Source organism: Acromyrmex echinatior, chromosome 7 (assembly GCF_024713525.1).
Source record: "Acromyrmex echinatior isolate Ae372 chromosome 7, ASM2471352v2, whole genome shotgun sequence".
Lineage (NCBI taxonomy): Eukaryota > Metazoa > Arthropoda > Insecta > Hymenoptera > Formicidae > Acromyrmex > Acromyrmex echinatior.
This window is the reverse complement of record NC_141858.1, coordinates 12,088,464-12,116,224: the sequence shown is the minus strand read 5'-3', so window position 1 is coordinate 12,116,224 and position 27,761 is coordinate 12,088,464. Positions and strand designations below refer to the sequence as shown.

At 30.5% G+C, this 27,761-nt stretch overlaps 5 protein-coding genes and 1 long non-coding RNA gene across 9 annotated transcripts in view; 3 read left to right on the top strand and 3 right to left on the bottom strand.

The window, feature by feature from the left end:
- The window catches only part of Bruce (BIR repeat containing ubiquitin-conjugating enzyme), a 30,911-nt gene extending 22,018 nt beyond the window's left edge, over window positions 1-8,893 (bottom strand). For 2 of the 3 annotated variants that reach the window (XM_087408076.1, XM_087408078.1), the window contains exons 1-14: window positions 8,587-8,893; window positions 7,223-7,542; window positions 6,442-6,686; window positions 5,949-6,288; window positions 3,874-5,392; window positions 3,577-3,751; window positions 3,069-3,287; window positions 2,230-2,659; window positions 1,996-2,143; window positions 1,617-1,767; window positions 1,316-1,540; window positions 984-1,238; window positions 260-545; window positions 16-177 (exon numbers count right to left, since the gene is read on the bottom strand). In XM_087408076.1, the coding sequence (XP_087264202.1) occupies window positions 16-177; window positions 260-545; window positions 984-1,238; window positions 1,316-1,540; window positions 1,617-1,767; window positions 1,996-2,143; window positions 2,230-2,659; window positions 3,069-3,287; window positions 3,577-3,751; window positions 3,874-5,392; window positions 5,949-6,288; window positions 6,442-6,686; window positions 7,223-7,542; window positions 8,587-8,773 (4,662 nt within the window). In that variant the 5' untranslated portion in view covers window positions 8,774-8,893. The remainder of the gene's footprint in view (window positions 1-15; window positions 178-259; window positions 546-983; window positions 1,239-1,315; window positions 1,541-1,616; window positions 1,768-1,995; window positions 2,144-2,229; window positions 2,660-3,068; window positions 3,288-3,576; window positions 3,752-3,873; window positions 5,393-5,948; window positions 6,289-6,441; window positions 6,687-7,222; window positions 7,543-8,586) is intronic. The other variant, XM_087408077.1, reaches the window with a different exon arrangement.
- A 1,161-nt stretch (window positions 8,894-10,054) lies between these two features.
- On the top strand, window positions 10,055-16,880 carry LOC105149997 (PHAF1 protein CG7083). Its single transcript, XM_011062775.2, has 8 exons — window positions 10,055-10,419; window positions 12,073-12,155; window positions 12,323-12,550; window positions 12,667-12,876; window positions 12,977-13,126; window positions 13,767-13,931; window positions 14,715-14,891; window positions 14,972-16,880. Exons 1-8 carry the CDS (start codon window positions 10,356-10,358, stop codon window positions 15,167-15,169), a joined length of 1,275 nt encoding a protein of 424 aa, XP_011061077.1. The 5' UTR covers window positions 10,055-10,355; the 3' UTR covers window positions 15,170-16,880.
- A 1,007-nt stretch (window positions 16,881-17,887) lies between these two features.
- On the top strand, window positions 17,888-21,195 carry LOC105149996 (S-adenosylmethionine mitochondrial carrier protein homolog). The gene is made up of 7 exons (XM_087407644.1): window positions 17,888-18,054; window positions 18,311-18,395; window positions 19,121-19,277; window positions 19,366-19,475; window positions 19,884-20,124; window positions 20,241-20,379; window positions 20,461-21,195. Exons 2-7 carry the CDS (start codon window positions 18,330-18,332, stop codon window positions 20,576-20,578), a joined length of 831 nt encoding a protein of 276 aa, XP_087263770.1. The 5' UTR covers window positions 17,888-18,054; window positions 18,311-18,329; the 3' UTR covers window positions 20,579-21,195.
- Hsdl2 (Hydroxysteroid dehydrogenase like 2) lies at window positions 20,643-24,775 on the bottom strand. 2 transcript variants are annotated; one of them, XM_087407643.1, is made up of 8 exons: window positions 24,635-24,775; window positions 23,620-23,783; window positions 22,817-23,030; window positions 22,432-22,637; window positions 21,995-22,192; window positions 21,574-21,756; window positions 21,361-21,489; window positions 20,643-21,192 (listed from the first exon to the last, which is right to left on the bottom strand). In XM_087407643.1, exons 1-8 carry the CDS (start codon window positions 24,646-24,648, stop codon window positions 21,080-21,082), a joined length of 1,221 nt encoding a protein of 406 aa, XP_087263769.1. In that variant the 5' UTR covers window positions 24,649-24,775; the 3' UTR covers window positions 20,643-21,079. The 2 variants fall into 2 exon arrangements, with proteins under 2 accessions (XP_087263769.1, XP_011061075.2); XM_011062773.2 differs by lacking the exon at window positions 24,635-24,775 and having other exon boundaries at window positions 23,553-23,693.
- LOC147909208 (uncharacterized) lies at window positions 22,867-24,629 on the top strand. Its single transcript, XR_015545628.1, has 2 exons — window positions 22,867-23,003; window positions 23,626-24,629. It is a non-coding gene; the product is annotated as an uncharacterized LOC147909208 (long non-coding RNA).
- LOC105149995 (outer dynein arm-docking complex subunit 4) lies at window positions 24,648-27,704 on the bottom strand. Its single transcript, XM_087407645.1, has 3 exons — window positions 27,540-27,704; window positions 25,713-26,580; window positions 24,648-24,925 (listed from the first exon to the last, which is right to left on the bottom strand). The coding sequence occupies exons 1-2, from the start codon at window positions 27,702-27,704 to the stop codon at window positions 26,278-26,280; spliced, it is 468 nt and encodes a 155-aa protein (XP_087263771.1). The 3' UTR covers window positions 24,648-24,925; window positions 25,713-26,277.
- Between the last annotated feature and the right edge of the window lie 57 nt (window positions 27,705-27,761).

Sequence of the window (27,761 nt, the reverse complement as noted above, 5' to 3'; positions counted from 1 at the left end):
GCACAGAATACTTACATATGTGTGATGTATCGTTTTAATATCAGGCACACCATTGTTACTTGTCGCTGCACTATCATACAAAGTGGGTCCAATATTAATTGTATTCATACCAGGATCGATCTTTTCCATCTTCGTACCGTCAGAGGCAGCGTGACAAGTAAAATGAAGAGGTTCAACCTAAATCAACGTTCAAATATCATAAGTAATACAGAAAATAATCGATATACAATCATCTTATTTATTAATTAAATAATATTACCTCGAGGAGGCCTTTCATATTCTGATTGGTGCACAATGCCTTCAACTTGCTGGATATTACAAATTCACTAGCGGGATGTGTAGGCAGTGTGAGTAGGTCCCTCAAATCAATAGAATCTTGTGATATCTTGGACGAGTGTATAGCACTCGACGAAGCAACAGGAGGGCCTGTTTGCTCACTGGTTACAACAGATGCATACGTCACGGGTATTGAACTAAATTTTGGTAACATTGGTGGCTCTAAGTCGAAAAGCTCCGTTTCAAAAGGCGTGTTATATAGACCGAATCTGGAGAAAAATTTATTTGTTAAGATTAAAAAAAAAATAAAAATTATTTTAAAAATTTAATATTGTATATATAAAATTGATTAATCATTATTTATTTTAAGTATTAAAAGCACTTATTAATGCCTTTAATACTCAAAACAATTAATCACTAACCGATTTAGGGCGACTTTTATCAAGCTCCGGTTAACTTAACTAGTCTAATAACTTTGCAGGATTCCAACTGGAACAGATGTCGGGGAAAAAATGCAAAGAGAAAAATTATCAATGCGAATGTAAATGTATTAACTCTTCAGTTCGCAATTTTTCTCCGACATCAGCTTCAGTTGAAATCCTGCAAAGTCACTAAACTGGTTAAGTTAATCGGAATTTGGTAAAAGTTGCCCTTAGTACTTAAAGATTTATCCAAGGACATAAAAAAAAGATAAGAAATACACAAACCTTGTCGCGAGCAGCAAATGGTATGGATTCACTCTATTAGATACTTCAGTGGCTATCTGTTGCACCAGGGTGACACATTTATGTGCAATACTGTAATTTTTATCTAATGGTAAAAATCTAGTAATGAGTAATTGAAGCCATCTCAGTGAACCAGCCCAGTGAACTTCCATTATTGACGGTAACAAATTGACCAATACAGAGAGCATGGCCTCATCAAAGGTTTGAACCGATGAATCCTCAATGTTATAAAATCCCCTAAAAAGAATAATAATTTTTTCCATAAAATCTTCACATAATTAACGTTATCAATATCATTTTAAATAATCGCTCACCCGCTGCAAAGAATAATTAATTTAACACATTTGTGCGCTATACTTCTCCCAGCATGCAAGAGACATGTTCGTAATAAGCTGGATAGTCGTCCTTGCACAGAACGTATCGTCTCCAATTGAAGAGCTTTAATTTCAGCGCTGTTCTGAACGCTGCGCAACCTCGTTAATCTTATTGAGGCTACCCATATTAGAATGTCAAGAGCTATAGATTGTACGACGGGAGAGCTGCAAACGTTTGTTTAGAGTGTTAACTTTCTATAAGCTTAAACATCGTTAAATTTCTATTATTCTTGTTACTTACTCGATAGGTACTTGCAAGCATGCGACATTCAAAAGATTATCGACAAAAGTTTTGGATTCTAACATAGCACATCTTTGCATCCTTTCGTCGGGCATGCTGGTGGGATTTACTGATCTCACAGTGATGGAGATCTCGTAAATCCAATTGCACCCTTAAATAAAAAACAAGTGTATAGTTTTTAATGTACAAAATTTTTAGTGCAAAACAATTAGCATTTTCTTATAAATTATATTGAAAATCTGACGACAGTAAAATTGTCGCACGTATAAAAAGAACATAAAGATATTCTTGAAAAATTATGTGACACAGAGTATTTTATATATATATAATAAATTTATAATGTGTTCGTTATATTAATAAATTCTCAGATTATATTTACCAACATAACATCCCAACTTCTTGCTATTCCCCTCATCAAATCGTTCTCCAGCATTAGGGGGCACAAGCGGACGTACTTCAAATATCTTTAGTTTTTTACAAGTTGGTGGTTTACTTTCTCCTAAATTTGCTTTAGATTTCGTAGACGTCTTGAAAGTAGAGAAAGAAAAGAAAATACTATAATAAAACACTGATACTATAAAGATACAGAACATAATAAAAGATTGACAAGTACATTACTCACTCCATCCTTTTGATCTACTAAAGCTTTGACGTGAACGAGCAATGTCCTAGCTTTCGAGCGAAACAATTTCGGGCTTGTCAATGTTACACATCCCATATGACAAGACAGATCTACACAACGATGTAAATCGATAGGACCACAAAGGATTTCCGTATTATGCTGGCGTTGATACTCCTCTGTGATAACTGGATTTTCGTTCTTTTGTTCGGTTCCTATGTTAAATTCAATTCTCTCGTCTATGGGGGTAGTTGGTATCTTCTGATGACCGATCCTCTTTATATTTTGCTTCAACAAAGTAACTTGAATATTGGGTAACTCTTGATAGAACGGATGCAAGGTAAATCGGACATCAACGTGTCCTATACTTCCTGCTGCGCTTCGAGGTAAAGTAAGTTCGAATACGTGTTCATCCCAAGTAGTCCTAACATAACATGCAAATATGTTACAACTTTATAACATATCTTCCTTTTTTAATCGCGTATTCTTTTATATCGATTCGCGTATAATTTTACATCGATCTTTTCTTATCAAGAAATATATTGTACTATTTCATTTACAATTCTTTAAATTTCAATATAGATAGTTTTATTTATCACGCGTAAGATAACACTAAAAACATTTATATTACTAAATATAAAAGAATAAATACAATAAAAGAATAATTAGAAATTAATTAAAAAATCATTTAAAAAATATAAAAATATTAAAAAATAATGTAAAAAATATATACAGATATTTTAATAATTAATAAGAGAATCCGCAATTAAAAGAATGCAGTTTCTCTGAAATGGTCAGCATATCTGTTAAAATTTATAATTATGTCTCCTTACGCATCACTTTGTAACCGCCACGTTCTCGTATGATGCTGATCTTCTGATTGATGAAGATGCTGCGGATGACGTCTTTGTCTCTGAGCTTGCATCATTTCACTCCAACACGGAGGGACGGTCGCGCTATATGCAGGGGAATGTCGACTAAATCGTGTAAGTTCGTACAACAGCCCTAAGTCCCAGTATGAGAAATTCGATTTATGTGCTAATAATTCGTCGCTAAAACATAGAAAATATTCAAAAGTTAATAAATAAATATCAAAAGAATACTTTTACATTGTTTTATAAATAATGTCATAAAACATATTATAAAGCTATTAATACTAGAACTATGTCAATGGTGTCATTTTGATATCGCTCCGCTAATCATTTTTTTCTTTTTCTTCAAATAATAATAAAATAACTCCTTCCTAATCAAAAACAAGGATAAGAAATTATCAAATTGGCACCTTCGACAGTTCTAGTGTTAAAATATTTCGGCTGCTGCAAATTCAAAATGAAAACTTACTAACAAATCGATGAAGTTGATGTACTAGGAGCTATATTTTCACAAGTACAACTTCCTTCACTACCCATATTCACATCATCAACATCGTCTTTCTCCTCTGTAGAGTCCTCCTCCTCCGCTGTAATGAAAAAATGCAATGTGCCATCGCTCGTGCACACACACAGCCTTTCCAAACCTGAAAAAACCACCGGCCTTAACACATAAATTCTCAACACAATCCTCACAAATATTCCAAATTAATCTCCCATTCACTTCCGTTTGTTTTTCCTTTGAAAACGTTTTTAGAGAAACACTTACTGTTGCAATAAGTCGCAGAAATAAATTTCTTTCCATCTAATCTCGCTTCCATTACAGTCTTCAGCGTACTTAAGTTTAATAATCTGACCACACCGTCTTTACATACAAGAGCAACTTGTCCAGTAGGTTCCTGAATAACTGAATTATTAGTGGAATTGGTACTAGAATTAGTAGAAAATGACGTGCACTTTTGTTTTTCTTGAAGTGGAAGTAATACATGTTCTATTGGCGCCTGTTCCAAAGATAACTCTCGCTTCACCAGCGGTTCCGACGCTACTTTTACTACCGAGCCCGTGAAATCCAAAGCATATACAAGCAACAGGGCGTTCGCGTTGCTCTCGTTACTGTGGATCTCGCCGTTTATCAATTTGCTCGATTGACTATCATTATGGTCCCAGTACATATAACTTTTCTGCGGGAAGAAATCGCTTTCGTCATCAACATCCATCTGATTGGTATTTGACGAAGAAGATTCGACGGAAGCGTTATCAGCGGGACACATGGCGACATACAGGTATCTTCCGTCCTTAGACGTAATTATGTACGTAATGCGGAGAGAGTCTGGAGCGTTTATCGCCAACGTTTTGATGACTACCGGTTCTGCTTTGGTAATCTTCATAAGATCTAAGCTCTTTTTGTTTATCGTTGTCAAGTCAGATGTCGATGCAAAGTGGGTCGAACCGTTAATAGGAGGAAAATTGGGATCGTAGGGAGTTGACGTCGTCGGGGTCGGACCAAAGGGAATACCAATGGGACTCGAATAAATGCCGTTGGAGGACGAGGCGGTTAAAGTGTTGGGTGGGAAGATACCGTCGTAATGCGGACCGACTACCATATCCGAGTCTACATCTTCGATAACTGGCACTTCATAAAAAATTTTACTAAGGAAGAGCTCCTGGTACAAGCTTTCCTGGCGTCCGCCATTCGAGCTAGCGCTAGTTCCTGTTCCAGATAGAGTCTTCTTAGTCTTTGATTCTTTAGAATTATCTTCCTTGATAGGTTGCGCCGTTGCAGCCTTATGATGAAAGTCATACAATACTAAGTAATGCAACCTCGACGATATGTACCTATCACCCGCTACCTTCATTATATCTAGAGTATCACTGGCAGCACTATTTACACTGTTCATTGCACGAACTAACGACGATGAACTCGCTAGATCGCTCGAGGCAGCCCACACATTCTCTAAAGTTCTTAATTGCGAGGGATTGTTAACTGTCACTGTAACCCCACACACTAAGCACGGTCGAATCTTATGCTCTGTCGTCTCAATGTTTATAGACGACGAGGAGTTGGTGCTTTTCGCTTCCTCTCTCAGGGTTACTGGAGATCCCACTACTGAAAGTGCTGTAACTTGTACTTTATAGAACGACGAAGGCTTGTATTCCGAAAGTGGATCCGAGTCTGAGCCTAGATTTGTTAAATACGGAGGCGTCAAATTTCTCGCAGCACAAAATTGTATCGATTCCTTATTGTTTATTTCTTGATCCAAAGGTGATATATAAAATGATACTTCTCTCTGCAAAATGACAGTAATTATATTACTTTAAATAAAGATAAAATTATATTACTTTTAATTAAAGTAAAAAAGATAACATACATCTAAAGAATATCAAGCTTAATTTTTAAAATAAATAATTTATGAATATACAGCCTTATATATGGTTAAAAGTATTAAGCATCTTATTAATCATTATTTAACATTTTAGCTAAAAAATCGATTTATGATTACTTACTATAAATTATCTTTTGTTTTAAAAACAAAAGATAATTTAAACTTATTAACTTATTACCTTATTATGCCAATAATCAATAAATAATATTGGTAAAAGAATTCCAGAGATTTATTTTCTATTTCTATATTATAACAATTTTCTTTTCACTGTCGCTAAAAATTTCAAACATGTACCTATTTCATTTTAAATACAGAAAATGTGAAGTAGTTCAGCTAAAAGCCAGAATTCCAGATAAATAAAAAAAAAAATATAAGTGCCTAATACTTCTGACCAAAATTGTAAAAAAGATATTCTCAGATTTTGATAGCATTGATAATATAAAAACCTCGAATAGCTTACCTTCAATTGATTCGTTATATTCCAAATATTTACAAAACCATTGGAAGAGGCTGTAGCCGCGAGGCCTGTGACATTAGTAGTACCTATGACGTCCACCGTATCGCCTGCCTCACGAGCGGGAGCTGTTGCAAGAGTCACGGATAATGGAACATTCTGTGTGTATTCACCCTTAACGAATGGACATGCGGGCGAATGCCTCTCATGCTCCGACCATGGCTCGTCAGTAGGCTCCCAACATACTAAGCATACGTTACAAGTAAAACACATCGCTCTGTCATCTCCTGTAGCATTTGGCTCATGATAGAAACCAGCCTGGGCCATTTGATCAGGTAAAGCCCATCTAAAATATTTATTATATTATAATATAATTTTGTGTGTAATAAGTCATTAATTGCATTCATTTTAACAAAAATATAGAATATAAAAAAGTTGTAAAATAAAAGTAACTATGTCACAATCTACATAATAATAAAATACGTAATATGTTACGTACTTGTAATTCATATGTGGCCATTTTGGAAAAGTATTACGACGTGCTGCTTCACTAAACATTAATGCTCTATCAGTGGGACCACCTTCTAACGCAAGACTAGGCAATAGGCCATTTAGTCGTTCATTGATCGCGGAGGCAATGGGCAGTGCTGCTATATGCCGATTTTGCCTTTTTAATTCCATTACTAAACCAGAGCAGACGAGTTTTAAATATCCATGCGATAATTCCAAACATATCGTATTCCACTGCAATTAAAATTTCCATTTTCAATTTTAATAATTTTAGCATTAATATATTGATATTAATTCTGTATACATAACACAAAGATATATTAAAAATCTTATATGTATTTATATAATAAAATGTTTTGTTCTGTTTATATAACACAATATAATAAACTATATTTTTAACTAATTCCGATAATCACATTAACTATCAAATTTAAATTGTTCAATATTAAAAATCTCTATTAATCAGTTCTATGATTATCTCCTTAAATAAAACTTACTCAAAATTAATTGAGTAAAAATAACAGTTCTCTATATTATAATATAAAAATTAAGTTATTAAAAAATATATTAACTTTTTATTTTTACTAAATGCACTAAATAAATAAACATCTAACAAGTATACTAGAACATGTACTTCAACTTTAAAATAATTTATTTACTTTTACATTTTCACTTTTATATTCATCTATAATCTAAAATAACTATAACAAAAAATGTTATACATTTAACATTTTATACATAAAATAATTAACTTTACAAACTATACTTACTTTTTGAGCTTTAATACCCTTTTTCTGATTTGCTTGTGCTGTAGTAATTTTTCTTGACAGTTCTCGCAGCACCTCCAGCATATGTTCCACACCTGGCAATTCTACACATTGTAGGCATTGAAGCAATATCGTCGCCTCCGACAGTAATAGTTCCAGCTTTATGACATCCTCGCTTTTAGAAACTGGGGTTTGCAAAATTGTATCTAATAGCAGGACCCCATTGTAATCGCTACGTATGCCAATCCCTCGTCCATCTGTATACAGCACTTTGTCTATTCCATCTGATAAATAAATTCCTTGCAATTTCCCATTAGGTTTACCTACAATCGTCATTATAAACATAAACATTTTATAATTCTTCACACATTTCACTATTAATATTTTCACTATTAATATTTTTCACTTTTATTTTCAATAATACATATTTTAACAATATACGAATTAATGTAATATAAATTTATAAAAAACATTAATACAAAAATGTAAATTGATTACTTTTATTTTAATGACTGCGAAAAACACTAATATTAAATATTTAAATATTTTCCAATTGCCATTACATAATCTTATAAAATTGTTCGAATATCCGCATAATATATATTTTAAGTACATTTTACTAAATAATATATATTTCATATAATATTAATAGATACTAATATATTGGTATTTCCTCAACATGATCTTGGAAAATTATGAAAAGATCTTACAAAAATCTTGATTTTGAAAAACATATAAACATTCTTCGTTCTTATTTCTTGAACTTGTAAAAGAATGCTTTGCAATCACAATAAAGATACCGTTCATAAAAAAACTTTATCTTTGATGATTGGATCAGTACAAGTGCCAAAGCAATTTGTGAAATTAATAGAATTAGTTCTTAAAAGATAACAACAAAGAATATATTTGGAATAATGCACAATGCTGACAGTCATAGATCCATTTCTTTAAGCCACACCGTATTACTTTCCACATTCAAAATGCAAATTCATTTTTGCAGAACAGAGGAACAGAGACAAAATCCAGGAAAGTGTGAAAAGCATGGCCAGAATGCAACAAACTATAAGATTATCTTCTTGACTCTCCGGATTCCAGGGAAGAGACAAAATCTGTCGCTTTCAGGCACTTTGTGAAAGAAAATTTCAATGACGAGGAAGTAGTGTCGTCTTATTCCGGGAAAACATACGCGACCTTGACACGCGTTATTGCACAGTATTCCGCAAACATCGGGCGGACAGTCGTGACGGCGACAGGGATAACGCTGTCGGTGGGGGGGGGGGGGAGGGAGGAAATCTATCGTTTGCTCGGCGCCGACCCGGCGGAGTTCCGCGAGGATCGATCACGACGAGGAAGCCACACACGCTCACCAGACAGAGAACTCCTCTGTAGGATCACGCCGGAGTTGACATCGAACACGTATACTTGTGCGCTGCCAGTAGTGATGAGTAGAACGTTTAGATTGGCGTGATAGATAATACTCTTGCACTCGGTGTCCACGTTCAAGCAACCGTCCTCCTTCAATAGCCACGGGTCATCATCAGCCATTTTGCTCATACGGATCACGCTTTTCTGAAAAACTTTTCTCTAACGCTCGAACATCACGAGAAACATGGCGCACTCATCAACGCCATCTTTGAATGGAACGTCAGCAGACCGCACTGAATATAGCCGACTATCGTCCCTCCCGTATCAATCGATCCTTGCGAGATTTCGAGCTTTGATTCTCAGAACGTTCACACCGAATGCTTTAAAGCGATTTTTACCGCCTTGAGATGCCTTTCCATGGAAGCGTCATAACAGACAGAAGCCTGGGGTTCGTTTCAAAACTTGACTCTGTCAACTCCGTATCCTTTATCTTTATTCAACATTTAGGCTTTGAAGCGTTTGCAGCATCGCGTTGATCGTACCCTTGAATGACCAACAAGGATAAAATAATACTCGGAATTGACAGAATTGAATTTTGGAACGCAATCCTGAGGATCGAGTCTGTATCTTGAAATGAGGGAATCGATTCTGTATCTTGAAACGAGATGAAAATTACAAAAATGAGCGAATTTACTAGGATATTGATAATTTCATTGTTCAATACCTAGTAAATTTGAGGCTGCATCCAGTGTATCCCAAGAGAAAACGCTATAAGAAAATTAATCCTCGAGTTTGTTATTTTGAGTGGAAAGAAAACAAAGAACTTTGATTGGATCATTTTTGCATTATATGCATTATATTCCATGACAGTCTAAATTTCGGGAAACGGAATCTCGAAGAAGTAATACAACCAATCACATTAACGCGCTAAACTTAAATGATTCTAATTGATCGTATTACTTTTTCGAAATTCAAGACTGAGTGCTTTCATTCTTATCTTGCTTTATGCAAGAATTTGTGCTGCTGTTCTTAGCGTCAGAATAGAACACGTAGTCAAAATTGATAAATGCCAAACATCCATTTTGATCACATAACCTGATTTAACGCTGTACGAGCCACTTTCACAGCTACCAGAGAGAAACTTTGCTACATAAGTTAGTATTACAAATCTATATTTATAACTGCTCTCTTTGCATTTTTTTCTCTGACATCAGCTTCAGTTGGAATCCTGCAAAGTTACTAGGCCTGTTAAATTAGGGTGCATTCCGAATTTCGCATGAAGCGCATGATGCATTATTTGTCCATGTCGTTCATCAAATAATAAAGAAGGATAAAACAATACATCATGCGCTTCATGCATAACTCGCAACGCATCTTTAATCGGAACTTGGTGAAAGTGGCCCTAAATAACCATTGAGCAAAACAACATGAAAAGATACCTTAAGCTATGGAACGCAACCATAATCACATTCGTTTCCGCGAAAGGCCCATTCTTCTAAATTCCTCATGCTCCGCGGCAGTGTATCAGCTGTTCGATGACAGTTTGCCAACCGTAGGAGGTGGTAGAAGTCGCAGCAGCGCTGCGAAAATAGTGAGAGCGGGGTTTGTTGTTGTGGGATGTGACAGCAATATGGCTATCTGGTGATTAACAATCGAACGGACGGACAAAGGAGCAGCGCAGTTCTTATGATAATCGACGATTCTGCTCTCCTCCTTGACGCATCATTGTTCCGTTGTTTCGTACGTGGCTAGCTAGACGGGACGGGACAGGATGCTGGAGCTCGAGGTGGTGCCTGAAAGGTCCCTCGGATGCGAGCAATGGGAATTTATTTTGGGCAAGTGACGAAACGCAAGCGCAAACGCTCGCGACTGACGAGCGTGTGTTATGATTTGCGACACGCAAACTAAGCCTCTTCTCTCTCGTTAAGTTTCATTCGATCGAATCGAGTTTATATGAGTCGAGAACAAGCGATTGCAATCCGTCGACTTTGTCTCGCATAACACATGATTTGTCCCTTGTTTCCTTATATGCGTTGCTCCACTATTATCTTTGTTATCTAACTGTGAAACTTCGACGAGCGAGAACGAATATGAGCATTTTTTTTTCCTTTTTCTCTATTATAATGGCAGCGGATAACGATTTTTTAAAATAATATTATATTTTTTAAAATTAAATAATTATAAATACAATTTACAAAAATAAAACAAAATAAATATTAAATCAAAATCTTGATAGAAGAACAGGCAATTTATTCTACATTCATATCAATTTATCAATCTTTAGTCTCATTTCTTTGTTTCTTAGGCATTTGTTTTGAGAAAATATAATTTTCATTTTTTTAGAGAAAATATAGTTTTCATTTTTTCAATTTTATTTGGCTTGTATTATTGATCATTTTCTCATTTGCAATTGTTCTATTTGTGAAAAATCAATCTTGTGTAAAGAATAAATTGTAAATAAGTAAAGAAAATGGTCAATGAGGCTAGAAATTATGAGTAATTTAATTTCTGTGTTTAAACTATAATAATTTATTATTTTTTATTCTCATTTTTATTCATTTCTTAATTAACTGTTTTAAGAATAAATATAGTTTTTATTTTTCTAGTCTATATCTCTCTAGCTTCATTGACCATTTTCTTTACTTATTTACAATTTATTCTATTTGTGAAAATCAATCTTATATAAGTTAGATTATTTTAATGATTTATTCAACAATATATTTATTCTAATAACTTATTCAATGAACTATGTATAGAAGAATAATAATTTTTTACACACTGGCTTTCTGTGTTGGCTCATTTAAAGACATTTTTTACGTTTTTTATTTATTTAACGTTCATATTAATTTATCATTCTTTGTTTTTACTTTTATTCATTTCTCAATCATCTGTTTTGAAAATAAATATGAGTTTTGATTTCTCAATCCTTATTTGGTCTTATATTATCAAGCATTTTTTTTTTATTTGCAATTTATTTTATTTGTGAAAACCAATCATATGTAAATTAATTTTTCAATTAACCTCTGTGCAATTAAAAAATGTTTTGTCTATTTTTTGAAAGTAGCTATCTTTTCATTTTTTAATTTCAAAATTCTTTTATTCAAGATTTATTTTCTGTAGCTGTAATAAAATTTTCTATCTTGCTTTTGTTGAATTTTAGATATATAAACAGCAATAAGTGTCATTAGACTGATATATATATATATATATATATATATATATATATATATATAATACAGCTAAATATAATTTAAACATATATATTTAATTATATATAAAATGTATATATTTAAGTATATAAAATTCTGTTTCATTTTAAATATGAAAACATCAATTCAGCTACAAAGAACAGACTTATAATTTTGTATAAATTTTTTTATTTCTATTTTGTAATGTTTTTCTGTATAAATTTTATTTGATATATCAAAGAAAAACGTGCAAGCATTAACTTATTTTAAAGTCCAAATATTAAGCTTACTACATTGCAGGTATGCACTTTTCTCAGTCAGTATCGATAATACAGTCTCAAGTCGGTGTTATAAGAGGAGTACAAGTACTTTATAGCGATACTGTAAGTATACTTTAACGTCTGTGTTGGCATGAATCTTATTACATATACATATACGCATAATGCACTAAAATTTTTTGAATGCATAAACAAGTAATACTCCTATTGTATCGTATGTCAAATTTAAATAGCATATCAGATGTTACATAAAGCATTATGCACGTTCGCAGAATCCGTTAGACGTAGATCTAGTAATAAATTTACCTCACGACGGCATTCGGCTTATATTCGATCCTGTTGTACAAAGGCTTAAAATAATTGAGATTTATAACATGAAGTTAGTAAAATTGAAATATTGCGGCTTGCCATTCAATTCGCCGGAAGTGTTACCTTCGATCGAGCAGATAGAACATTCATTTGGTGCGACTCACCCGGGTGTTTATGATAGTGAAAAGCAGGTATGCGACTCTTCGTAAAATTTAATTTATCATACATACAAAACCATACTATTCAAAATAATTAAAATTTATAAGGTATATGCGTGATATATAATATCTGTAATGATAAATTTCAGGTGTTTGTATTGAATTTTCGAGGACTATCATTTTATTTTCCGATCGATTCAAAATTCCATCCTGGTTACGCCCACGGATTAGGCTCATTACAGTTTCCTAATGGAACTTCTCCTTTGGTTGCAAAAACGGCAATTTACGTTGGAAATATTCTAGCCAGTGGTAGCGGCGAAGAACATGGTTCCAAGACATCGCCGCCACCTTTACCACTTGTAATTATATTTGTGAACTTTGGCTATTTTTTTGCCATTACTTAAAAATAAATTAAAATGTTGAACATTTAATGTATCTTTAACATTCATCCTTACACAGGTTTGTTACCATAATAACTTATACTTGGAGAAAGCTGATATTATTCGAGACAAAGCACGTACTCGAGGACTCAAATTACATCTTTTCACGGAAGGTAGTTCTGGAACAAGAGCATTGCTAGAACCGAAGAAGCGATGTCTGACCAAAGAGGTTGCGCTTTATCAATACACTTTTTGTTAAGAAATAACATCATAGCATTTTTTAATATTTAAAATAGAAATTATAAAGTAGAGCTCTCAAACATGTGATTCACAACAATTAAATATTTCTGTTTAATAAATTTATTCCACATTGAATATAAATTTCAATATGCGAAAAAAATCAAACTTGCTTTAAATGGAGAGAGCCTCCATAACCGATTCGAAAAAAATCGAAAAAAAATTTTCTTTAATCAAAGTATAGTAAAAGAAAATACATTTCTAAAAATTATCTTGATTCATCGACAAGATAATTTCATATAAAAAAATAAATTATATATTTTTGCTTCAAACGAGTACAAAAGACACTTGTAACTCCCGCCAACCCGCAACTCCGGTGAGGAGGCCGTATCGACATTTATTTATGAACTATAAAATTATTTTTTAACAAAATTTTTTTCCATATTTGAAAATGTATAATAACATAAAAAAATCTTCAAAAAGATCCATTGCATTGCTCCTTCAAAAGAAAAATTATTATCTCCTTTTTGATACACGAAGCTCTCCCCATAATATATGAAGCAAAAAAAAACAAACATGTTTTTTGCATGCATATTTTTTGTTTCTGATGTTATAATTTAATACGATTTCAGGTATTGTTCGGTGATACATGTGAGGATGTTTTGAGTGCGCTTGGTGCCCCATCTAGAGTATTCTACAAAGCTGAGGATAAGATGCGTATTCATAGTCCACACGCGCACAAACGAGACAAAACAAGGCGGTCAGACTTTTTCTATAATTATTTTACTTTAGGTTTGGTAAGTACATTTTTTTCATATGTGGATATGACACGAGCTTATTTACAGTTGAATCAAAAAAGTACAAATTACTAACACTAAAGATATTACTTATTATTGATATATCTAAAAGAGATAATCAATATAAATACTTTCTTTTTTCTTCAAACTATTTATAGAAAAAAATTCTAGATATTTATTAGACGCATAGGTTTTCCTCGGATTTTCTATACAAACTTTAATAGTATTTTCTATGAATTGAAATAAAAAAAAAATGTTATATAAATTTAGGTCCTAAAATGCTTTATTAAAAAGTTTTATAACAAAAATACAAAATGTGTAAAAAGTAATTTTACTTAAGTTTGCATATCAAAGTATCGTTCCATATCAATACAAGCTTGACATCGATATAATTTTGAATTTATCCCTTTTTGCGAGGGTAGAGAAAACCTTTGATAAATTCAAAATTACATTGATATCATGTCAACATCAGATTACATATCAAGGAACTAAAATCCTTGAGTATCTGTTACCAACAACAGAATTTGAAAAAGTTAAGCCATTTTTTTTAAGAAATCTTGCAGGCGGGCAATTGGACGGACAGACGGACAGCCGGACTAACATTGAAATCATAAAATAATTTGCTACGCTGCACTACTCAATAAGTAGATCCAGCTAAATAATTAGTAGACAAATCAGTACAATGCTTCTATATGAAATTGTAGGCCATATCATTCTTAAATACATTCTTTCTTTGTCTATTGATTCCATTTTTCACATTTATAATCATATAATTCTTTACAGGATATCTTATTCAATGCTAAAACTCAATGTATAAAAAAATTCGTACTTCACACGAATTATCCAGGACATTATAACTTTAATATGTATCACCGCTGCGAATTTTCTCTGACTCTGCCTCCTGAAAATAATTCCACGGAATCGGGAAAATTGATTGATGTTTCCCCATCTCCTGTTACAGTAGGGTTTTTAGTAGTTATTCATGTATTTGATATAAATATTTAATGTGTTAATGATACTAATGAATCTTAATTTCATAGATCACTGCCTATACAAAATGGGATAGAGTGAGCGAGCAATTGAAAGCAAGTGCGCGACCAGTAGTTCTGAATCGAGCGTCTTCGACAAACACAACTAACCCATTCGGCTGTACGTTTTGTTACGGCATACGGGACGCGATCGTCGAAGTTATGGCGAATCAACATATCGCAAGTGTAACTTTATATAGAACTGCGTGACGTTGATAATTCATACTATGTAAAGCATTACGTAGCGTGATTTATGACGAACTGTCGAGGACAAGAAATTACTTTAGCTAACTTAGGACATCTTAAGTTTGCCGATTAAAAGCGACGGGATGTGACCAGATCGAGGTAGAACACTCTATCAGGAAGCTTTTTTAATATGTAATCAATTATTTTAGAATACAAAGGATGATAAATAAGTGTTACGTAAAGTGTGAATATTAAGACGATTAAACGGTGACCATATAAGATATGTATAAAATCCAGGGCAAAAAATACATGGAAAGTAAAAAAAATATATCAATGTGAGGACTTATGTGATTACATACATATATGTATGTTATTTATTATTTCTCTTTAAGCCTTGTCTCGCAGCTATGGATACTTGGATCAATTTCAAGTTGAGTTTATCTTAACAAGTTCGGTAGTTATCCTTTTTTTAACGTCTTAATTTTTCACATTAATCTTTACGCAACGTTAGAACTAGCTGAAAGACATACAGCAATCATTGTAACGCAACAATACGCTGCTCTATTCTTAAGAATATTGTCTTTTTTTCTACATGTAGAATTATAAAAGGCATAATTACTATATTCTATAAGTTAACATATCTGTACAAATAATAGTATGTAAGTTCAATAATTATAAGAAATATGCGAACGAAAATTATGATACTAAAACTTTGGTAGATTCTGAAGGTTTTTCGACAAGACACTGGCCGGTATTCATAGTTCGCTCTTATCACACAAGATCGTCTTAAATATTTTGAGGCATTAATACGGTTCTGTGATTGGTTTTATCATCTTAAGACTGTACTTAAGACAATCTTAAATATAAGAAACCACTATAAATACCGGTCATTATAGTGGCTTTTCGTACACAATAAACGTACAATAAAAACCACTATATAGTGATCATTAGTAGCAAAGATTAAATAGAAGAGTAAAATTAAAAATCTTATACATTCAATACAATTTTTATTTAGTTTTAACGATTAATTCCTTTATGTCTCCATGTCTTATTATTTTTGTTAAGAAAACATTGACTCTAGCATTCAAAGAATCTGTAGCTGGAAGAAAGGCGATATTATTTTAAGATACGTTAAATTTGTCATGATTAAGAAACTAATATATATATATTGTCAATATATATTATTATATTATGAAAAAAGATGGAAATACTAATAATTTCATCTAACAGTAATATCTAGTTACTTTTATTTGGAACATTACAGCGTAATGTCTAATTTAAATTTATCATCTTTTGCCATAATTATACAGATAATAACAATTAATAAGGCAGACAAATTATAATGGAAATTATTAATATCCGCAAAAAGTATTTTAACTCGACAATTCTGGAAAGCAGAAAAAAACGACGAAAATATTATAAATTTTTATAGGCGATATAATCTTTTTAATCAATTATAAGGACTGTTATTAATAATCTTGACATATAATATTATCCTTTAGATGAAGTAAGAAAGTAACTCTCTCAAATTTCGTATAAATGGTAAATTTTTTAACATGGGTGTGAAGAAAAAAATGCGTGAAATTGGTGGTGGAAACCAAAATTATGTATACCCTGATTATCGTGTTCTCATTATAAGATTATGGATTCTCACCCAGCACAAATGTCGTCTGAGTGACGAGAAAATTAGAAGTTACAACATTGTGTAACATAATAAAAATATTTGTTGTATCCACGTGGATTTATTAATTTTTCCCTAAAATTTGTTATTAATAAAAATATAATTTTATACCTTGTCCCAAAGTTCACGACTCAAAACACTAGAAAGTTCTCAAGGTAAACAAGTGAAAAAGTTATTCGTAATTTTTATTCTAAGCGGAAATTTTCTAGATAATAAGGGTTAAAAAGATGACCAATTACAGTCTACATTTAAACAACTGCTTGTCCATGACTATAATACATTATTAACACTCATAAGTATAATATATCATCTGTGATTAAAAAATGCGCTCATTGAAATTACCGTACACGACGCATAAACAAGTAATAATTTTGTAATCTGTAGTTAGTCATTTTTTTTATTATCTAAAAAATTACTAACAAGCTTACAAACAATAACTTTTTTGTTTAATTTTTACAAAAGTTTCTTCTCATAATATTTTGAATCACAAATTCTGTATATATTATAATTTTTATTATACTCATAATAAATAAATTATTATGTGATATATAATTATCATGTGTATATATATATACATATATATATATAATATAATTTATTATATAGAAGTATATAAGAGTATATAATTTAATAATTTTATATTGTATTGTATAATCGTTACTGAACAAAAATAATTAAATTAAATAAATAAGCTGTAAGAAAGGAAAAATATGAAAAATTATATAAAATAGTCAAACTTTTTCTTTTTTTTTTCTTGATTGTTCATTCGAACCAAATTTAACTTTTAACTTTTTAATTACTTTTTTTATTAACTTAATTTTTAATTCAATTAATTTTATTATGGATTAACTTGTATTTTAATTAAGTTAAAATTTCAAAGCTGTTAACTTTAACTTTATTTAGTTAAAAAAAAAGTTAACTTGATTAACTTTAACTTAATTTAGTTAAAAAAAAAGTAAACCAATCCTGGACATGATTCTGACATCTTATATTTATTTATCTTATCTGATTCTATGAGCTTGTAGTCGAAAGTCTTAGTCTTAATCGATGAAGTTGGCCAATCAGCGCTGTCATCACATAAGTTGGCTATTGGTCAACTTCATTGATAAGGTCCAGTTGCACCAACGTTACTTTGATTTTGAGCGTAACTTAAAACTCTTTTTATCTCGTTCAAAAAAAAAGGAAAAGTTTTAAGTTTCGCTTAAAACTAACGTTGATGCAACTGGAGGTAAGACTTAGGACTATCGATTACCGATTTTTATCTCAGTATTGTAGAATCAGCATTATTTATGTTAAGATATATACACACACGTCAATTAAAATACAACGAAGTTGAACAAACTATGACGAAGTCTTTTAATAAAATAACTTTCTGCTGCGCAATAATTTGTGGCATTGCGCAACACGTCTATCTCGATCGAGTCAAATGACAGGTTATGTGAGAGCCGAGTGGGAATTGTATAGAAATTATTTTTATTTTGAAGTAATTCACTTAAAGACAAGATGACAACGAGCAAAGGAATGGAGAAAGGAACGAACTTGCGAAATGTCTTCGCTACTTCACTTATTGTAAGTGAATTATTATGCATAGTTTATGTTTTGTATTGACACATATGTATCACACATGTGTGGCATGTATTTTATAATTCTTAAATAATGTTTTTTTCTGAATGACATTGGCATAAACATTATTGTTGAACACATTGTGATTGTAAAACGAGGAAAATTAACTAGATTTGCTCGTACAATTATCGATTTCACGTGTCTATTGATAATTGATAAGATAAGCTACAATTGATTTTTCTCTTTCTTTTTTCATTGAAATTTTAATTAAATAGCCTTTTATATCACGATTAAACGAATGTTAATAAAATAGGAAATGTTAAAAAAAAGGAAAAAGTGAAAATATACTTTTATATATTATAAATGAGAATCAGTGCTATAATATTATAACTAATAATAAATAACTAATAATTAATGCATGTGCATTAATTACAATTCTAACTTAATTGTTTCTCTTTTTGTAAATTATAATATATTTTTATATTTTTATATTATTTAAAAATATACATTGTTCTATTGTTCCAAAAATCAGAATAATTGATTTTAATTGTTAATAATTTTTTAATAAAAAATAAATAAAATCTGAAAGAGGATCATTGACATTGTCAAAATCATTGCTTTTCTTTTGTACGGTTTTTATTGATTTACCTTTTATTATTATTATTTTTTGACATTTTCAAGTTATTGAATTATCTATCTGCTATCATTTACATATAATTATGTTTAAATAGGCAGGAGGTACTGCAGGTACATTTGTAGATATCGCATTGTTTCCACTGGATACATTGAAGACACGACTACAAAGTGCACAGGGATTTTTAAAAACTGGAGGCTTCACAGGTCTTTATAAAGGCATCGGTCCAGTCATAGTTGGTTCAGCACCAACAGGTATAATACTAAAAATATTCAATACACTCAGGAATTAATAAATTTATGGATTATATATATTCGTACATTAACACATTTTACATTTCAGCCGCGCTATTTTTTCTAACATATGAAGAAATTAAAACTATATTGAAACCTAGAATTTCTACGAATTATTATACTCCACTTCACATGGGAGCAGCCGCGATATCAGAAATGGTAAGACTTTAATAATTATTATCTTGTTTGTGACAAATGAACGGTATCAATCAAATTAACAGTATTCAATTTACATTAAATAATTGAGCTTAAAGAATTTTGATTCTGAAATAAAAAAAATTTATAAAGCAATGTTTTCTAATTATTGTTTTTCTCTTAATTCTTTTATAGCTAAATTATAATAATTAGAAAAACATTGCTTTTATATGCTTTTATATGTTAAATTATGTAATAATTAGAAAAACATTGCTTTCTACATAAATTTAACATGGCTTAAGATTTTTCAATTTCGGAATCAAAAGTGTTTTCTAAGCTCAATTGTTTACAGACTGAATGCTATTAAATTAACTAATTTATCTATAAAGAACAAATTTAGTTTGTATATTAATTATTATTCTGTATACAAAGGTAGCATGTTTATTACGAGTTCCAGTGGAAGTTATGAAACAGAGGAGACAGGCACAAATATATGATAAAAAATCATTTGATTTCAAATTACTATATCGTGGATATTGGAGTACGGTATTACGAGACATGCCATTTAGTATTGTACAATTTCCGTTATGGGAATATTTCAAAAAATCCTACAGATTCTATATTGAAAGAGAAATATATCCTGTGGAAAGTGCAATTTGTGGTGCAATTGCAGGTTTTTATACTAATTTTATACGCTCCAAATAGAAATAAGAAAATAAATTATATTTTGCATAAATACGATTTTTATCTATTTTTTCGCACCTACATGTGTACGCTTTGCAATTTTAGGTGGCATTTCTGCAGCTGTTACCACTCCATTAGACGTTGCAAAAACGAGAATAATGCTCTCAAATAGAATGTTACTTTCGTCAGAATTAAAGATACTAAATATACTTCATGGAGTATATGTAGAGAATGGTTTTCATGGGTAAATATCTTCCGCATTTCTTCTCTTTCCCTTCCTGCGTGTGTAATCTACAATTTTTAAAAATTTCACTAAATATCACAGATTATTCGCTGGTTTTGGACCAAGAATAATGTGGATCACATTAGGAGGCTTTATTTTCTTTGGAGTCTACGAAGAAGCAAAAGTACTTACACATATAATATTTCCAATGCTGAAATAAAAATATGTGTCGATATGAAATAAAAATATGTCTTATATAGAAAAGTAATTCATAAGTTATCAAATTTTAATATTTTTTGCAACATATATAAAAATTATTTTATTTATTGTACAAATCTTCCTGATAACAATATATAAATTATATATTTATATGAATATCATTTGAATACAAAATATTTTTTAACCTATATGTAGAATTATTACTTATAAAAAATTATTCTTATTTATGTATTATACAAAATTTTTCTTAGACGTTTTATTTTCTAGAAATAGACTTGAACAATTCTACTAAAAGTTATGATATTAATGTAAATTTTAATTCATTAGTTATTATCATTTATACATATATTTTTTTATTTTCCAACGAAGAAAAAAGATGCACATAAAAATGTGCATATAAAATATTTATGTTCGTTTTTTTTTTTAAAGAGAATTTGATGTGTTATATATTACAATACATTAAAAATATACTGCAGGATATATGGTATTTTAATCTTTATATTCATAGTTTAGATTTCAAACTGATCATTAATTTTTCCAGTTTCATTGCTTTCTGCATATTTCCACTAATGTTTAATTTACCTGTCATGAATGCAGAAACTGGTTTTAGTTTGCCTGTCGACAAAAAGCAAATTTAAGATAAGGTAATGTAATAATAACATTAACGCACAGGTGTACATATTATGTTCTTAGCGCCGAGACATTACCGTGTCTCTTATATACATAATACAGATAACAGATGCAAAAATAAATTCAAGAAAAAGTTATTAGATTTGCACGTACCTGAAAACATAGCAAAAAAATTTTCTGAATCCATCGTAAGAGTTGCATCTGCTGGCTGACTCGGTTCTCCCTTGCCAGTAGCGCCTTTTCCATTTTTCAAATCAAGGAACCATACACCAGATTCCTTTCCTAAACATGAATGTATATATAAATATAAAGATATATATTCTCTTACAATCTCTTTTTTTTCTTCTATAAACGAAAAGAAATTACCTTTTATGTTGAATTGATATATAGCACCAGTTTTGTCAACCAGTTCGCTACTTAAATTTGCATTGATAACATTAAATAAATGTGCCAACTGTCCAGTTTCTTCATTATTCATTTTATCAGCATTATGAACGTTAGTTTGTGCACCATCCAGAAAGAAGTCCAGCATTAAATTGTCCTTATTTGCTAAATAAAAAATTACAAATGCTCATTGCTAAAAAACTATTTAACAACTGATAATATCTAACATATTTTTAAAGATTTTATATTTAGAAAACAAATTTATTAATATAAAACTTTAAAAGTTAATTGATTGTCATCACACAATTCACTTATTTATAATTGCTATAAATTTTACAAGATAAATGTTAATATAATTAATATTTTTATTTATCTATAAAATATAAATAAAATCCAATATTACCTGGATTACACGCGTAGTCTGTAAAATCAGTAATGCCCTCGTTCTTTAATATTTCTTCGTCAATTAGAAATTGACCAGTAACGGATTTGCTATCTTTACAAAGCAATGCATAAACAGCATCAGCCATAATTTCAGGCTTTCGAGAAACATTACTTGAGTCTGAGCTTAATAGCATGTCCATTGCAGCAGTATATATAGCTAAAAATATGTAATTTATTAAAAATAAATTTTACATAATTATTTAATATTATCCAATACACGGACAAAACTACTAAATACAATCTATAAGTTACTCAAGTAAACAAAATTTTTACTTATTATCATTAATTTCTCTATTTAAAATAATACTAGCAATATATGTATATTTATAATATTTTGTTATCATAAATGCAATTATTTCCTTATTATATCTTATAAACTTAAATATGACAATATACCTGTTTTAGGCCAAACAGCATTAACTGCAATGCCATCAGGCTTAAATTCTTCTGCCATTCCAAGAACGCACATAGACATTCCATATTTAGCCATTGTGTATGCGACATGATTTTGGAACCAAATTGGTTTCATATTTAACGGCGGACTTATATTAATTATATGTGGATTTGTACTTTTCTTTAGATATGGTATACAAACTCTCGATCTACAATACAATTTTATTTCTTGGTAATTTGCAGTGCGAACTTGAGAATGCGTGATAATATTAATCAATTTTTCCAATCAATTTTTTTCAATCATTGTTATAGATTATGATAGATTTTTAATATTAAATTAAATATTGAACATTAAAAACCTGTAAGCAATGTGAAAAAAACAACCTACACGAGAAAAGTTCCTCTGGCATTAATATTATTCATTAGATCGTATCTTTTCATTTCAGTTGCAAGAGTACCCGTTAAAGAAATAGCGCTCGCATTATTCACAACAACATCTATTCCACCGAACTTGGCAACAGCATTTTCCACCGCGTCAATCACCTGTTTCTCATCGCGTACATCCACAATACAAGGTAAAGCTTTACCACCGGCTGCTTCAACTGAAAAATATTTTTTCTACATAAATCTTTAAATTTCAAAAATTTTTGACTGTTGGATCTAATCGACTTAGTTGGAATTAACTTCGTTTTTAATTATTAAATTTCGTTTAATCCTAAATTAAAAAAAGATTCATTAAATTGAATAAAAAAAAATTGTACTAGACTAATATATTATAAAATCCTATTTCTATGTGTGTTAGATATCATATTTCTTTTTGTATTATAGATATCAGCATTAAAACTAACATTTTATTAGTTGATATTATTTTAACATAAATATAAAAATTATTTTAGAGATAGTCAATTTTTAAATTTATAAACAATTAATTATTAAATATAAATAAAAGAAGATTATACTATAATCTATATAACATATATCATCTATAAAATATAAATATTCTATTTTTGTAATAATTACATTAGTTTTAATATTGATATTTAACACAAATATAAAAATAATTTTGTATTGAACTTTTTATTCATAAAAATCAGTAAGTATTTTTTTTATCTATAAACCAATACCTATAAATGTATCGCTGTCAGATTGTACCATAAACCCAAATCTGTTGAAAAATTAAGCGATAATTACTTTCAGAAGCCGCCGTATAAATGGTACCCGGTAACTTTGGATGTGGTTCAGCAGTTTTTGCAGCAATAACAACATTTGCACCATCTTTCGCTGCTTTTAAAGCTATACTTTTCCCAATACCTCTCGAAGCTCCAGTTATAAAAATAGTGCGACCGGCTAACTTCCTGTCAAATATTGGTAATATTATCTTGTTCAATGACACAACATTTATAATAGCATTATTGTTTATTCAAATGTATTATTGAATACTATCATTTAACAAATTATAAATCATGAGGATTGTAAATATTATATTTATATTTATATATTTATTTTTATTGTTCTACAAATAATATATTGTAATAATTCATTATATCTAAGTTTTAAAATGTAAAATAGTAATTTAATGTAATCATATAAGATAAATATAATAATGTTATCATATAAGATAAATGTATCAGTTAGTAGACACGACTCAATTGTTGAATAAAAGGATAAAACATTTTAAATATTATGCTTTTAATGATATGTACAATTCCAAATATATTTATTATTAAATTTTTATAAACAATAAATTTAATCAGAGTCATATATACCATTAAAAACTTAATATTTAAAATTTTATGTCACTTTGTCTAGTAAATTGGGTCATATCTACTAATTGATACATTTACATTACATCATATCCACTAATTGATACATTTACAAACATAAATTTTATTTTTGAATAAATTTTTGTTTTCAATATGCAAATAAAACAACAATACTAGAATTAAGTAAAAAATTTTTAGACTTAAGTAAAAAATAAACGCAATGAACATTTTAATCTGCATAATTTATAAACAGTACAGATTTAAACATGTTGTGTACATTATCATGTATTTACGTAAATTATGAGAATAAGTTCACGTGGCAATTAAATAATGTACATACGTAAATTTATATTTACTGTCTGGTAATAGCCAGTTGTTGAGGATGAAAACTTGCTGAATCATATACGAACACAATAAACTTGAAATTACAAAACATTACTTACCCTGTATTAATCATTTTTCTGCCTTTTTGTCAATATGCTAGCTGTAGAATGTTAACGTCTTCGTTAATACGTGGCCAAGTGACCGAAAACGGTATCGCTGATCAGTCGACGTCAATTACAAATCAAGAGCCTGGCTGCTAGAGATGTAAATCACAATTGTTTTTGTTGCGGCCGTTTCGAACTATAGTTTCCACTCAGCAGGTTCAAAGTACATACAAGTACATTATATCTTAAAAAAAAACGCTCTCGATGCATCAACAATCATCCCGCAACAGAAAATCTTGATATTTTCTGTAATAAGAAATATATATACGCATATAATACACACGCCACACACACACACACACACCCACCACACACACACACACACACACCACACACACACACCACACACACACACACACCACACCACACACCACACACACATACACATACACATACACACACCACACACACACATATATATAGTATACTATAAATCGTATATATATATATATATATATACACATCAGAAAAGCACACACAAATTCTGATACGACATCTGTATCAACTTCAGAAATGAAAATGCTCACAAAATGAGAGCATGTCGGTAAATTCACGTATGATTATATCACAATATTATTTATCTATGCGCGGTAAAACTAATGATTATCTATATGATTTAATGCAGAATAAAAAGATTAGATTCACTCTTATTAAAGAAATTTATATATATATATATATATATATATATATATATATATATATATATATTGGGTCATCTAAAAAGTATCCGCGGTACTTTGTCACTAGATATATGACCATCAACACACATCTAATGACAAAAAACCGCGGATACTTTTTAGATGACCCATATATGTGTGTGTGTGGTGTGTGTGTGTGTGTGTGTGTGTGTGTGTGTGTGTGTGTGTGTGTGTGTGTACTGGGTTAAGAAAAAAATTTTTACAGTCGAGATTTTTTACGTGCTACTGTTGGTGTATTTAAGGAGACGCTATTAGCGCTACTTCTGTCATTTTATCTTCGTATTTATTAAATGTAAAACAAAGATAGACGGACACAAATATCACTAATAACCTACGTTCAGCTAATAGAGAGCGGCGTCAATTGGTGGAGCAAAAGTGGAGAGGCTGATTCTCTAAGTCAACGGCATCGATGCTAATTTTCTTGCTGGAGCATTTTCTAACCCAAGTTGGTGCAAACTCGATCGGTCGAAAACGTTAATAGAATTTCATGGATACAACTATATGTAAATATATAATATGTGTTGTTATGAACGCAGCACAGACTTTTGCATAACGCATAATGCATAGTGCATAAAAGAATCAATCAATCGAAATTCTTCTTTTCTATGAAATGGGAGAAAAGAAAAAATTCTGATTAGTTTAATTCGCTTATACACTATGCATTATGCAAGCTGTGTTGTGGTCATAATTTACATATAGTTGCTTGAATATCTACTTTTTCATTGAAAGTTTTAACAATGTTCCAACAGATAAATCACTAAATAAACTAAAATTATCGACTTTCATAAAATTCATTTTATAATGCATACATTTCTTTTTACATATTGCAGTATATTATCGCATATATATGTATTATTAGAATAATTAAAGATCAATATGTTAGAAATATAACGACTGTTGTTAATTCTTACGTAACACATTCTGTATCGCATTTTTCGCTTTTTGGACACCAAGACGAAATTCGCCGAATTCCGGACGAATCCTCATCCCACGGTAATAATATACCAAACTCATTTCGAAGTCGCCGAGATGATAGAGAGCTTCCGCCTTACAGTATACCGCTTTGGACTTGCTAGAATCCTTAGGATTCAGTCTTAAAGCCGCTTCAGCGTCGTCCAAGGCCTTTTGCGGATCACCCAGTAAAAGATAACATTTGCTCCGCGCTATCAAAGCGTTCTTGTCGTTTGGATTTAATTCCAGTGCCTGTCAGAATAAATTTCTTATATAATGTCTTTATTGAAATGATTAAAGTTTTAATATTGTTAAAACACATAGATATATTATAGAGTTATTATATTTATAGTAATTATAAACATTGTAAATTCTTTTTTATATATATTTTTAAATATACATCAATAATTCTAAATATTTTTTTCATCTTATATTATTTTTAATCTCTTTGAAATGTAACAAATTTATGTAATTTAAATATAAATATAAAAATCTACTTTAATACGTCATATAAATATTTTCTAGTATTAAATACAAATTATATGAACATATTTGTAATATTATTTTACTTATAAATTTCTTAAATTTTTTTTTATACAAATGGAACACTTTTTAGAGGTATACCTGAAAAAGTCTATATACCTTCTCGAGAGTTCTTTATATATGTACATGTATTGTGAAATATTAAAATTTTTTCATTCCATGATTTCTTATAAAATCTTATAAAATAATAAAAAATATTTTTTCAGAAATTCTAAAATAAAAAATCGTAGAATATTTCAGAATTCATTTACATGAAAAATTCTAAGAAAAGATAAACTTTTTTAGTATTTATGAAACGTGTTTCAATTTATGTAAAAATTCTGAGAAGAATTTTCACCATTATATCAAATTATATAGATGCCAATTTTTTAAATTAACAAATCAATTATGTATATTATATAGAATATAAATTATGCAATTTTTTAAAAAACTTAGACAATATTTCTTTCGAAATCGATAATGATAACAATCCCCGCAACTATTACGTCCGTTTCAATCTTATATAATATAAATCGTTACGATCGATTTATTCGCTTATTACGGAGGGTCACGTTTATTCATGCGCGCATGCACGACCATGCACGGAAGACATAAATCACTCTCATCGATTGTGCCCGCCAAGAATTAACAAGAAATCATATCATGTAACGAGGCAAGCGAATAGAAACCTTATTAATGCAATTAACAGCGACATTAACGTCGCCAAAGCGCATCTCGCGTAGACCAAGCGTCAGCAACGCTCCGGGCTCGGTCTCTTCCGGGATTTGCAAACTCTTGCTGCGATCCTGGCGTTGCTTTATCTTCAAAGACTGCTTTATGTCCGTGGTACCCATGTTCACAGCAGCTGCGCGATCCTTATCGGTGTACACCTCTTCCTGTCGACGACCTTC